This window comes from Onychomys torridus, chromosome 11, assembly GCF_903995425.1.
Source record: "Onychomys torridus chromosome 11, mOncTor1.1, whole genome shotgun sequence".
NCBI lineage: Eukaryota > Metazoa > Chordata > Mammalia > Rodentia > Cricetidae > Onychomys > Onychomys torridus.
In genome coordinates, this window is record NC_050453.1 from 59,644,310 (window position 1) to 59,657,392 (window position 13,083).

The following is a 13,083-nucleotide window of genomic DNA, read 5'->3' on the forward strand; positions in this document are numbered from 1 at the left end:
CAAATGAGAATGAAAGGTTCTTTCCTCTCTGTGAATGGACTAGAGGTCAGAGAGCAGATGCAGATGGAAAATCTATGAGAGACATCTGCTGGGGTGAAGCGATGGATATCCAGACTCCTTGCCAAGATGCACATGTCACTTGTGGGTCTGCAGAGGTGGCTCAGTGGTTTAAGAATACTTGCTATTCTTGCAGAGGACCTGGGTTGGTTTTCAGTGCCCACGTGGCTGCTCATAACCACCTATAACTCCAGTTCCCAGAGATCCTAGCCCTCTTCTGGCCTGTGTGGACATCAGGCACACACATGGTATATAGACATTTGTGCAGAAAGACAGACAGACAGGTACGCATGCACACACGCACGTGCGCACACACACACATCAACCTTATGTCTCTGAGGAGCTCTGATGAAAACACTGGATCCTGGCTCAAAGCCCTCAAGTCAGATTTCATTTGAACCTTAATTCCTGTGTCTTGGGTTGGTTGTGAAGGATGAGCTGGAAGGTGCGCCAGCCAAAGCACCGCGGGTCCTCCTCCTCCTCTTCCCTTACTCTCTTCCTTGTGGATTAAGGAATAAGTGAACCATCACAGCTAAGAGGAAGGTGACTTGAGGAGAAGATGGGTCCCACTGAAACTGTGGGCATCTGCAGAAGAGAAGAACAGTTGGAAGAGTGGGACCAGAGAGGCCTTTAGCCTAGTCTTGATCACCCACTTGTTCCCAGGCTAGGAACAACAAGAGCAATAGAACCCAGATGTCAGTGCCAAACTCACCCCTTTTCCTGATCATTCCTTCTTCCCATGGGGAGAGAACAGCTCCTACCACTTGGCCAAGTCTCATCTTAGGTTCTTAGTAGAGAAGAGTAGTTCATGAATAAGAGACAGTCTCTCCGAACCCAACTATTCATTTCCACAGCTACCCTCAGATGAACACTTAGGAGAACAACACTGGTGCTGTTGAACTGACCCGGAGATGCCTTTTAGGGCCTTTCCATGGACTGAACATTCCCTGCCCCTCTCCCTAACTCCCACCCCCATTTTCTTAAGAGATTTGACAAGCCAAGAGCGTCCCCCCTTCTAGCAGCAAGAGAAGCTCAGGCGTGACCATGTGTGCACATATCTGAGCACTCAGCTCGGATCCCAGGGCTTCGTGAGAACCCATAGGAAGGATGAATGAACAGAGATGTGAGCTTCTTTACATATATCTCCCTGCCCTACAGCCCACCTCCTACAGCCCACCTCCTTTGCTGCAGCCCTTCTGTGCTGGGAGAGGACCAACAAATTAGATATCTGATCATCTCTTTTGTTTGTTTGCTTTTGTTTTGTTTTGTTTTGTTTTTCGAGACAGGGTTTCTCTGTGTAGCTTTATGCCTTTCCTGGAACTCGATTTAGAGACCAGGCTGGCCTCGAACTCACAGAGATCCGCCTGCCTCTGCCTCCCGAGTGCTGGGATTACAGGCGTGCGCCACCACCGCCCAGCCTGATCATCTCTTACCAGTCACTCTGGGTCTCCACCCTACTTTTTTCTTTCTTGTCCAAACAGGTAAAAAACAAGGAGTCTCAGAAAATCGCAACAAAGGTAACCTTTCCACCCACTCATATGCCATCTCTACCTGCCCACGCTCAAACCAGACCTTTCCAGGCCATCTGTCTCCCTACCCTCTCCATAATCTGTTACCTACTGCTGTGGCCCAGTGCCTCCTCCTGAGGACGGTGCAGAGATCCGGGGGTGGGCTCAAGGCGGAACAGCAGCACCCTCTGCTGTTGGCTTGAGGAAGCGCACGCCCAGAATTCTTCAGGTGTGGGACAAGGATCTGCTTGCTCTTCCCAGAGCGCTGAGCTCTGCTTCACCCCCACACCGGCAGTTTCTGGGTTGGAAGTCATGGTGGAGGACATGGGCTGGGTATTCCCTGCACCCTCCTCTGCTGACAGCCTCATAGGTGTCTTCTGGTCTGTATTTCTTCTCTGCTCGTCTGCTCAGAGGCTTTGGAGAGAGACTTTTCTCTCTGCCTCTCTGCCCACTTCTTTCTTTGTTCCCGCCACAGTCTGGTTTTGTCCCTCCCAATATGGTCTGTGTTTCTCTGGTGGCTGTGTCTACATCCCATCTCTGTCTTGTTTGTACCTCAGACAGAAGAGACTGTATCTCAAGAAGTGCTTCCTAAGCAAACAGTGATGTTGGGGACCAGCAAGAAGTAGTCTTGAGACAGTTCCGAAAGCTGGTTTTTTTCTTTTTCCTTGTTACACACATTGTAGTACTCTTTAGAAATAAAATCACTGTATCAGAGCACCAGGGCTTAAGCAGAAAAAAAAAGTGAATCTCGGGTTTCTTTGCTCTTCTTCTAAAAGGCAATGGATGGGTTTACTGGGTCTGTACGTCTCTGCTTTCCGCTCACTCTAAACTTCTTGGCAGCCTCTTTTCTTTCTCCCAGCATACTCAACTCAGGTCCTGCTGTGCTACTTCTAACCCGGGTCCTTCAACTTACATAAGAAGGAGTTGAAGAATAACTTTGGTCTTGGGTGGAGGGAATCTGTGTTTCTTTCCTGATTGGGGGGTGAGGGGCTTTTAAGAGAATAGTCCAGGACCCTTATGTTCTAACATCTGCTAGACTCTCCCCTTGGCCTATGGTAAACATTCACAGTTTTAAGCTCTGGATTCCAGAAAGGATGCTTGCAGTGATGGCCTTAGTGGTATAATTAATCCCCTTGTTGCTATAAACCTGGCATGTGGCTCTGAGGGGTGCCAGGAAGTTGTCATGAAGAGGAAATCCAGACCCGAAAGGCATCCTCCACTTCATCACTAGTTGTTAGATTTGTCCCAAAGGCCCTAGTGGAGTCCTACATCTGGCACCAGGGAGGAATGGTCAGAACTGAGGTCAGGGGCCTAAGGGACATTCCAGGAAAAAGACAGAGGGGCGTCTTGCCTTCCACCTGCCTGCCATTCACTACAACATCCTTGCCTGTTCACCTGTCCCAATTGTGTGTCTACCCTAGCAAAGACCCAAGATGGAGTGGCCTTGGAAATCCAGCCACTCAACAGCCAGGAGGGTATCGACAGTGAGGAAAAGGAGAAGAAAGTAAGCAAGATGCCCAAGAAGGAAAAGTCAGTGCTGCAGGGCAAGCTGACGCGCCTGGCTGTGCAGATCGGGAAGGCGGGTGAGTAGCTAATCCTGCCTCCCATTGCCGATTCGAAACGCTGCCCTCCCTGTGTGCTAACTACTACAGTTTCCTTCCCGCCACACCAAGCAGGACTGGCAGGAAGAAGCTGGCACTTGAGGTGACTCCTGGGGTCTACATAGTTGTATCTTTGGCCACTCCTGGGCTTTGGAAGAGAGAGCTTCCCTATGTATAAAGGTTAATAGCCCCAAGGTCTCTTTCATCCAAAGGGGCGGGGGGGGGGGGGGGGGTTCATGCTAGCAAGAAGGAAGTTAAGAACTCTCACCTGTCCTATAATCCTTCAAGGGCAGATAGGGCTGCAGTTTGCATGGAGCAATAAATACATAGTAAAGATTGGAAGGCAAGGAAGATCAGTTAGAGAGACTATTCAGAAGACGGGTCCTGTAGCGAGGGTGGCAAGCGGTTTCTCCATCATCCACCCCTACACTTTCCTGCCATCTTCTGGCCTAGGGGAGCGGCAGGAAGGGGGACAAAAGGATAAATCCTTCCTGCAATGTCCCTCAAGGTGTGGTCCTCCAATGAGTGTTCTGTGACCTCAGGCTTCCGCTTCCCACCGTCGTGTTCAGCATGCTTCTCTGGGCACAGTTCTCCGGATGTCCTTGCTAAAGTGCGGACTACCTTCAGAGAATCTGTGGCGGGGCCTGAGAGTCCACAGGGACCTGTAAGAGCTACGCAGCAACCACCATCTACAATCTGCTGCCGGGTAGCCGCATGTTAGATATTCACCAGCCACACGTGTCCAGTAACCATCTTTCTGGACAGTCCCAAGTGAGAGCATTTCAAGCACCGCAGAAAGCTCCGGTGGGAATGTGTTGACGAGCCAGTTCATTCAGTCTAACATAGCTCCTTCTGACCACCTTGAAATCTTCTATATAAACATCTATGAGCTGAGCTGCGGGTGCAAAATTCCCTTGTTAAACCCAGTATCCAAGTCAGAAGCATTAACTAGATCCCTTAACCCAAGTGTTCTCCTCATCCCTGCCTCATTCATCCTTGAAGGTAAAAAACTACCTAGAGATCGGCCACAAGCACATGTCAAGCTAGGTCAGGACTTGTGTGAAATGAGCAAGATACCTTCCAACCCATAGAGAAAGAGAGCGCACGTGCATGCGAGCATACCTAAGTTTTCATACCACAGGTGCCTTGCTTCCTCACTTTGGTCCTTGTCTTAATCAAGCCAAAACCAAACCCGTCTGCTTTCACTGATATCATCCCCCATGGCCTTGCCGTGAGGCCCCTGAAGCGCCAGGGCCAGACTGTGACTTCAAATAAGAATGTTTCCCAAATACCGTGCCACCAGTGAGCACATATTGGTCCTTACCCATCAGGCTAGCCACTGATCCCCACTCCCCCATTTGCAAGGTGACCAGCTATCCCAGTTGGTGGAAACTTTCTCAGTTTTCTCACTGAAAGTCCCAGAAATTGTTGAGTGTCAGGCAAACCAGGCTGGCCACCCTACCAGTGTGGGCCATCAGAGGCTTCACTGACCCCAGGCTTTCTCTTCTCTGAAGCAGGAGTGATCATAGTAATCTGTGTCTTAGGGCTGCTGTGGGGTGGTTATGAAGGCTTGGCTGGCCCACGGCAGGCACTGTGTAAGTTACTGCTGGGATTGTCGTTCATCTCCATGATGATTGGAGAAATCACGTAGGTGATGTGCCAGCCCTGTGAGGACATCCTGTAACCAGGGTGTGGGACCTTCACAGGGCAGTGGAGGGAAAGTCAAAGTTGGTAAACGGCTACGTGGACAGATACAGCTGCTCCTCAGTCAACCCCTGTTAACACAGCAGCGGTACTGAGAAAGCAGTGGTGATCAGTCCACACATGTAGCTGATAACACAATCCCCTTTAGAAGTTGCAGTTTGTTAGGAAAAGGGGGCTCAAGGCCATGATCCGGCAAGAGAAAAGAGCATTAGACAGAATCTCTGAACACATCTCAAAAACAAGGGGAAAATCCAACTTCCACGTTTAGGGGTCATGGCCAAGTTTCCACACCACGCAACTTAGTTCAATGTCGCATGCATGATGAGGAGCCAGGTGCCATCATTGAGAGCCCTCAAGTCACAGCACAGTCTGCTTCTTGATTCTCTGCCTGGTGGGGGTGGGATGGGGGCTGGTCCTCTGTGAGGAGGTGTGAACTGATCCCTTTGGGCTGTGGGATCTGGCCGTTTAAAAGTACACAGTCTTTTTGGAGGAAACCCATGTTCTAGCATACTGTACTCCTCTTTTGCTATTTGGTTGGTTTGGGGAGTGTTTATAGAACAGGCTGGCCTGACCTCATGGTCCTCCTGCCTCCGTTTCTCAAGTGCTGAGATTACAGGTGTGTGCCACCACACCCAGCAACCCCCTTGTTTATGAATGAACTCAACCCAAAGAGGCCTAACAACTTACCCAAGGGTATGAGTCAGGTTGGTAACATGCTGAGAACAACATCTATATCCTTGGAACCACTGTTTTTAGAGCCTTTGTTTTGTTAAACACACACACACACACACACACACACACACACACACACACACACAAGGGCTAGAGAGATGGCTCAGCAGTTAAGAGCACTGACTGCTCTTCCAGAGGTCCTCAGTTCAATTCCCAGCACCCACATGGTGGCTCACAACCATCTGTAATGAGATCTGGTGCCCGCAGAGATACATGCAACCAGAACACTGTATACATAATAAATAAACACACAAACCCACAACCTCTGTCATTGTATACAAGCAACAGAGAATGGGAGAAATTTTTAATATATTTTCTAAACATTTCTAAAGCTATGTTTTTAAAAACTATAGAAAGCACCAGCTATAACACTTGAGAGAGTAGGCCCTGCACCTCTCCTGGGCAGCACAATAAAGCTGTGAGTGAGCCAGCCCCAAAGTTGTGAGCATGGGGGAGCTGTCCCCACTACTCATCTGTCATGTAGTGTTTGGGTTGGGAAGAGATGGTCCCCCCTTACCCATTACCCCTTGCTGTCTATGACAGATGGGCAAGTTGACCCTCCCCCTTACCAGCTGCAGTACTCAGGAAAGCAGACCCTGCACCTCACCTGGGCAGCTCAGTAATAACTGACCCTGTTATTGAAAGTGTAGGCAAGCCAGCCTCGAAGGTGTGAGCATGGGAGAGCTGTCCCCATAACTCATCTGTCATGTGGCAGTATGGGCTGGGGAGAGTTACCTCCCTGCCTCCTTGCCCATCAATGCCCGAGGCAGGTGGAAGAGCTGGCCCTGAGGTCATAAGAGTGGGAAGACTGTCCCTGCCCCTCACCAGCTGTGGCACTCGGGAGAGTGGCCGCTACACCTTGACCAGACATCACAGTAGAGCTGGCCCCAAAGGTGTAAGTATGGGAGTGTGGTGATATGTTGTGCACCCTAATAAAATTTGCTTGAAGATTGGAGAGACAAAGGAACAAGTCACTGCCACGTCTCCCCTCACCAACTCCATGAATCCTCTGACTTAATGCCTCTGAGTCCTCTGAGCTGAAAGGGGTCCAGCTGAAAAAGCCTTGAGTTCCTGTCTCCTCACGCCTTATATGCCTTTCTCTCCACCCAGCCATCATCACTTCCTTCCTAGTGCTGGGACTAATTAATGGCATGTGTGCTTCCCAAATACTGAGATTAAAGGTGTGATGGCTCAAGTGCTGGGATTAAAGACAGGTGACTCCCAAGGACTAGGATTAAAGGTGTATGACTCCCAAGTATTGGGATTAAAGGTGTGTGCCACCACTGCCTGGCTCTGTTACTCTCCTAGACTGAGTCAATCTCATGTAGTCCAGGGTGGCTTTGAACTCACAGAGATCCAGATGGATTTCTGCCTCCCGAGTGCTAGGATTAAAGGGGTGTGCCACCACTGCCTGGCATCTATGTTTAATCTAGTGGTTTGTTCTGTCCTCTGATCTTCAGGCAAATTTTATTAGGCTACACAATGTATCATCACATGGGAGAACCGACCCTGAGGATGTGAAAGTGGGAGAACTGGCCCCGCCCCTTGCTCATGCTGCAAGGGGTGAACTAGCCAGGGCCATGCTGGAGAGCTCACCCTGGTAAAAACAGGAGAGGGCTGGTGGACTGACCATCCCTGCAACTACCCAGGCCCAAAAGCAGAGTTATGCGTTGGCCCACCCCAACATCCACCCCATCTGTGACCCGCTGGAGCACAGGGGTGGTGGCGGTGAGGGGGTCAGACCTGTGGTCCAAGGGCTGCAGGATCTCCACAGTACAAGCCAACAACAAGATGTGCAGGGAGAGTCCCAGTGAGGGCCCAGCATCGATGGTATAGCAGAGACCAGGGGCCTCAAACCAGACCAATGATTCTATGTGATGAACGCCTGCATGTAAAGATGGATGGATAAAGGGGTTTACTGTGTGACTCACTGTGCCACACTGTGGCTTCCATGACGAGATTTTCCCTTTCTGCCCCCCTTTTTTTTTCTCTTAAATTTTATTTGGGGGTGGGGGGAGGAGATGGATGGGATTGGGAGGCATGGCGTGAAAGACACAAAGAATAGATTTTTAAAAAGCTAAAACAACCAAGCTGTAGCGAGGGTCCAGCAGGCTCACCCCATCCGTGTGCCTTGTTGCCCTGGACAGGTCTGATCATGTCCGCCCTCACGGTTGTCATCTTGATTCTCTACTTCGTGGTTGAAAACTTCGTGATACAGCGCAGATCATGGCTGCCTGAGTGTACTCCCGTCTACATCCAGTATTTTGTCAAGTTCTTCATCATTGGTGTCACGGTGTTGGTAGTGGCTGTGCCAGAGGGGCTGCCACTGGCTGTCACCATCTCACTGGCCTACTCTGTAAAGGTAAGACTGGAAAAATACTCTGTTTTTTGTTTTGTTGTTGTTGTTGTTTTTTAACTTAAACTTAAGGACAGAGACAGAAAAGGAGGGTTCCATGTGACCTTTGGTTAAAGGATGGGCTATTCTGTCCTTGATACACTTTAGGTGGTCCACCAGAACAGAAATCCCTAGCTCTAGGAAATGGCTATTCAGATAGTTGTTTAAATGGATCAGTATTGGTGAAATTATTAAGGCCACTCCACGTAGTTAAAAGGGAGGTTTATTTTGTGGGGTAGCTTACAAATGAAGGGATAGGTTGCAGGGTCTGGGAAAGGTATGGCGCAGTCCGGCGGTGTTCTCTGGAGAACTCTGCTCCGTCTACCTCCTGTGTCCAGGGTCCCGGAACCAAGAAGAAGCCTCTCCTCTCGATCCTGGGTCTTCAGCTTCCTCCCTCAGCCCCGCCTTGTGGGCGTGACCATTACTGAAGCCTCACTGGGGGTTGGAACTTCCAGGCCAAGGCTGGGATGGCTACCCACTACAGATCAGTTGACTCTTAAAGCCTCGCAAACACAGTACCCCGCATTTTTGTGTAGGACTAGAAAACAAAGTGAGAAACGTTGGCTAGGACTTAGCCTTTGACCTTTGTTTGGGGGAGCTCTGTTGGTCCTCTTTCAAGTCCTTTCTCGTTTCCTTTGTAGAAAATGATGAAGGACAACAACTTGGTGCGGCACTTGGATGCCTGTGAGACGATGGGCAACGCCACGGCCATTTGCTCTGATAAGACAGGAACATTGACCATGAACCGCATGACAGTGGTGCAGGCTTACATCGGGGGCACTCACTACCGCCAGATCCCAAGCCCTGACGTCTTCCCGCCCAAGGTTCTGGACCTCATAGTCAATGGCATTTCCATTAACAGTGCTTATACTTCTAAGATTCTGGTAAGCTTTCCCATGGTCTGGGCACCTGGAGTAGGTGACTGGGGAGCAGTACTCATTTTGCCAGAGATAACTCTCCTGTCCTAATTACTTCTCTGTGGCTGTGCTAGCACCGTGACCAAGGCAACTGATAGAAGAGTTTATTGGCGGCTTACATTTCAAAGGGTTAGAGCCCTTGACTGCCTCAGCAGGGAACATGACAGCAGGCAGGCAGGCAGGCATAGCACTGGAGCACTAGCTGAGGGCTCTCATCTCAGTCCACAAGCAGGAGGCAGACAGCACACTGGGGTTGACATCAGTTTTGAAACCCCCTGTGACACACCTCCTAATCCTTCCTAAACAGTTCTGCCAACTGGGGACCAGGTATTCAAACCTGTGAGCGTATGGGGGCCAACCACGTACTATTATTCCTGGTGAATCGCCATTCAACATTCTGTTTCTTACTCTTGACTGAATGTGTTCAGGGTGGACCTATGGCAGTGATTCCAAGAAGGAACCTCAAGTCTACAGCAGACTTAGACTTATCCAGAATTAATTACTCCAGAAACAGAGAGAGAAAGAGCATTTGAATGAGACACCTCATTACCATAGAGCTACTGTAAGATCTCAAGCCCTATATGGCTATGAGTCAAGGTCACCTCTTAAAGAACAAAAGCAAATGTTGCCTCCCCTGTGGGCTCTGGTATGCCTGACAAATCTGCCTGCCCAAGTTCTCTCTCTGGCCCAGATAGCTCGCTCATGACCTCCATGTCTGTTTTTGTTTCTGTTTTTCTTTTCTCTCTCAGCCTCCAGAAAAGGAGGGAGGCCTCCCTCGCCAGGTAGGCAACAAGACAGAGTGTGCCCTGCTGGGCTTTGTCACAGATCTGAAGCAGGATTACCAAGCAGTTCGAAACGAAGTGCCCGAGGAGAAACTCTTCAAAGTGTACACCTTCAACTCAGTGCGGAAGTCCATGAGCACCGTCATCAGGAAGCCTGAAGGGGGGTTCCGCATGTTCAGCAAGGGCGCCTCTGAGATAATGCTGCGCAGGTGAGCCCCTTCCCTCCCATTTTCCCCTTTGAGGCTCCCCCTCAGGGAGGTCTGAGGGCCCATGCCGAACCAATCTGAAGGATTAGCGACCCTCCAGCCAGGAAGTGACATTTGAACTCAGGACAGGCATTGCTTCTAAGAACCTTGCTGACTCCTTTTATTTAATCTTTTAAAATAGCAAAGTGAGTACTATTTTGAGCCATTTTGCAGATGAGAAAATGTGCTCAGTGAAGCTGCGTAGCTTGCTTATAGAAAGAGCAGCTCACAGTGCCACAGCCAGGATTCAGCCTAAACTTCCATCTCCTGCCGAGTTCACAGAGGTAGTCAGAAAGCTCCTCATTTCACTGTGCTTGAAGGAGTCGGTGAACGTAAGATGTTTTGCTCACACCAAGAGCTAACAATGCTGTTTCTCTGTTCCTTCTCTTTCTCGTTCTCGGTTCTGATTACACTTTATATACCCTTAAAAGTAGCTAAGCTACCTAGAGGTTGTTGTAATCAACCCACCCCAACAAGGTAGCCAGCAGGAGTGGCACACGCTTAGGATCCAAGTACTAGGAAGGGTAAGGCAGGAAGGTTGCAAGTTCAGAGTCATTCTAGGGCACTCTGTCTCAAAAGTCAAAACAAACCAAAAGCAAAAAACAAAAGAAGGCTGGGCATAGTTTTGCCTGCCTCGGGAGGCAGAGGTAGGAGGAGCTCTGTGAGTTTGAGACCAGCCTAATTTGCATAGCAAATTCCAGTAAAGCCAGGATGAAAGACCCTGTCCAGAAGTTCAACCTATATAGCAAGTTTGAGGCTAGCCTGAGCTACATGAGACTCTTATCTCATTTGGGGGAGGGGAGGAAGAATGAGAGACTCAGCTAGGAGACAGATAAAAGATGTATTAACCATGGAATAGTGTCTCTAGGAATAATACAGAATCACTCTAATGCCTGTGATTGTTGGGATGTGTCAAGTGGGATGGCAGACACTGATTTCTGATTTCCCCAGGTGTAATCAAATCCTGGACAAGGGAGGAGAAAGCATACAATTCAAAAATAAGGACCGAGATGATATGGTACACAATGTCATTGAGCCCATGGCCAGTGAAGGACTCCGGACTATCTGCATAGCTTACCGGGATTTTGATGACACAGAACCCATATGGGACAATGAAAATGAAGTCCTTACTGAGCTGACCTGCATTGCAGTGGTGGGCATTGAGGACCCTGTGCGCCCAGAGGTAAGGCTTGTCAGCTTCCAAACTGAAGAGAAAGGGCAAGAAAGTGGAGGTGCCGGTCTCCCACTGACCACAGGTTAGGGTTCAGATCCAGTGTAACCTAATGAGCCACCTGGGAGTCATAGAAAGTGCGTGCAAATTTCTGGCCTAGCTGTAACCCCAGACTTGTGCCTAATTACATGTCATTTACAAAGACAGATAACTCTAGAAAACAAAACAAAACAAAAAAGACAGATGACTCTCCAATACCTGTTTCCCGTATCAGCTATGGAGTGCCAAGTCAGTAGAAGGCAACATCCCCAGGGCTCACGCTATCTGAGGGGCAGACAGTGATGATTTCATTGGATTTATTACTTGGTAGTTGGGAATAGTCAGGGGCAGAATTAACCAGAAGGCAACTTACTCTTTAGTCACTTTTTTTCAACGACCTAGTCTTTTTGAGCAATCCCTGTGTGCAAAGAACACTGTTCTAGGCACAAGGGGATTCAAAAAGCCGGAAAACTCAGATAGATGGACCAGGGCTTGTCGAGGCCGAGATGGCGAGAGTACCCTGCCACTACAGTGAGCTCGTGGGTTGGAGCCTGAGCCAGGGGGGCGCAGAGAATGGTTAGAACTGCTTCTGGGAAGGAGAGCAGTGGCCACATCGCCAGATGTTTCCGAGGGGAACCTGGAGGAAAGGGAGGCACAAGTGTTCCCATCTGGCTCCCAAAGCAAACTCCCCTTCAACCTGTGAGGTGATGAGTGAAGTTTAAACACCAGCTGTGGGCTGGACAGAAGCAAGGGGGCACTGAGCCCTGTGAAAATGACCAGCCATAGCCTGCGTGCTGGCTTGAGTGACGTGAGAGCTGAACAAGGGCAGCGTGCTGTGCACCAGGGCAGCGTGCTGTGCACCAGGGCAGCGTGCTGTGCACCAGGGCAGCGTGCTGTGCATCGTCAGTCTCTTGACCAGTTTCGTTTTGCCTCGCTCTCCCTAGGTACCTAACGCAATTGCCAAGTGCAAACGGGCCGGCATTACTGTCAGAATGGTGACAGGCGACAACGTCAACACAGCGCGAGCCATCGCCACCAAATGTGGCATTCTGACCCCTGGAGATGACTTCCTGTGCTTAGAAGGTAAAGAGTTCAACAGGCTCATCCGCAACGAGAAGGGCGAGGTAAGTCCATGGAGGGGGCAACCAGGGCACTGCTCACAAGGGAATGGCTGGTTTTAGTGCGCAGTATCTGGGGCTCATGGGAGCAAGTGGGTGGTTTCTAAACCGGAGTCTATTCATGGTGAAACAGCCCTTCCCCACTGCAGCTGCTCAGATGGTGAATGGGGAAGTGTCTCGTCTTCATTCAGTTACCTGTGGGGACGGAATCACCACCTTCATTTTCTTTCTGCTTTTAAACTCCTAGAATTATTTCTTTGCGCTGCTCTTCCCCTACCCCACCCCTCCAGTGTCTCTGTCCGGTGGTTGTGGGTGGCACAGGCTTATGCTTGGATGCATTATGGGTCTGGAATAGACTAAAGCTTCCAGGTCTACATGGAATCAGACTTAAGACCCCAGCAGCTCCTTGGAAGCCCCTGAGCCAGCTGTGAACCCTGACCTCCTCCTGTAATGGGCTAAGACATAAGGATTGGCTCCCATTAAGGAAGTCGGGAGCGACAAGAGAAAAATGGGCCCGCCTGGTCACCATCAGTGAAGCCTTGTTGGCTGTCTCATCTCCCCAGAGGCCGGGGGCTAAGGGTCCCTCCAGGGGACCTTTGGAGGCTGGGATTATGTGGAGGGGTAAGATTCCACTCAACAGGGGCTCTGAGCTTGACTGATCCAGGAGTCTCTGCTATTGGCAGGTGGAACAAGAGAAGCTGGACAAGATCTGGCCCAAGCTTCGGGTGTTGGCACGATCTTCTCCCACGGACAAGCACACGCTGGTGAAAGGTGAGGTCAGCCTGTGAGTGTGTGCCTGCCATCTAACCCTGAT

At 50.0% G+C, this 13,083-nt stretch overlaps 1 protein-coding gene across 5 annotated transcripts in view; it reads left to right on the top strand.

Moving 5' to 3' along the window:
* Window positions 1–13,083, top strand: part of Atp2b4 (ATPase plasma membrane Ca2+ transporting 4) — a 98,003-nt gene that overhangs the window by 62,415 nt on the left and 22,505 nt on the right. For 3 of the 5 annotated variants that reach the window (XM_036201778.1, XM_036201774.1, XM_036201776.1), the window contains exons 7-14: window positions 1,539–1,574; window positions 2,987–3,148; window positions 7,750–7,964; window positions 8,639–8,881; window positions 9,664–9,905; window positions 10,893–11,124; window positions 12,096–12,275; window positions 12,953–13,040. In XM_036201778.1, coding sequence (XP_036057671.1) covers window positions 1,539–1,574; window positions 2,987–3,148; window positions 7,750–7,964; window positions 8,639–8,881; window positions 9,664–9,905; window positions 10,893–11,124; window positions 12,096–12,275; window positions 12,953–13,040 — 1,398 coding nt within the window. The remainder of the gene's footprint in view (window positions 1–1,538; window positions 1,575–2,986; window positions 3,149–7,749; window positions 7,965–8,638; window positions 8,882–9,663; window positions 9,906–10,892; window positions 11,125–12,095; window positions 12,276–12,952; window positions 13,041–13,083) is intronic. The other 2 variants (XM_036201775.1, XM_036201777.1) reach the window with 1 other exon arrangement.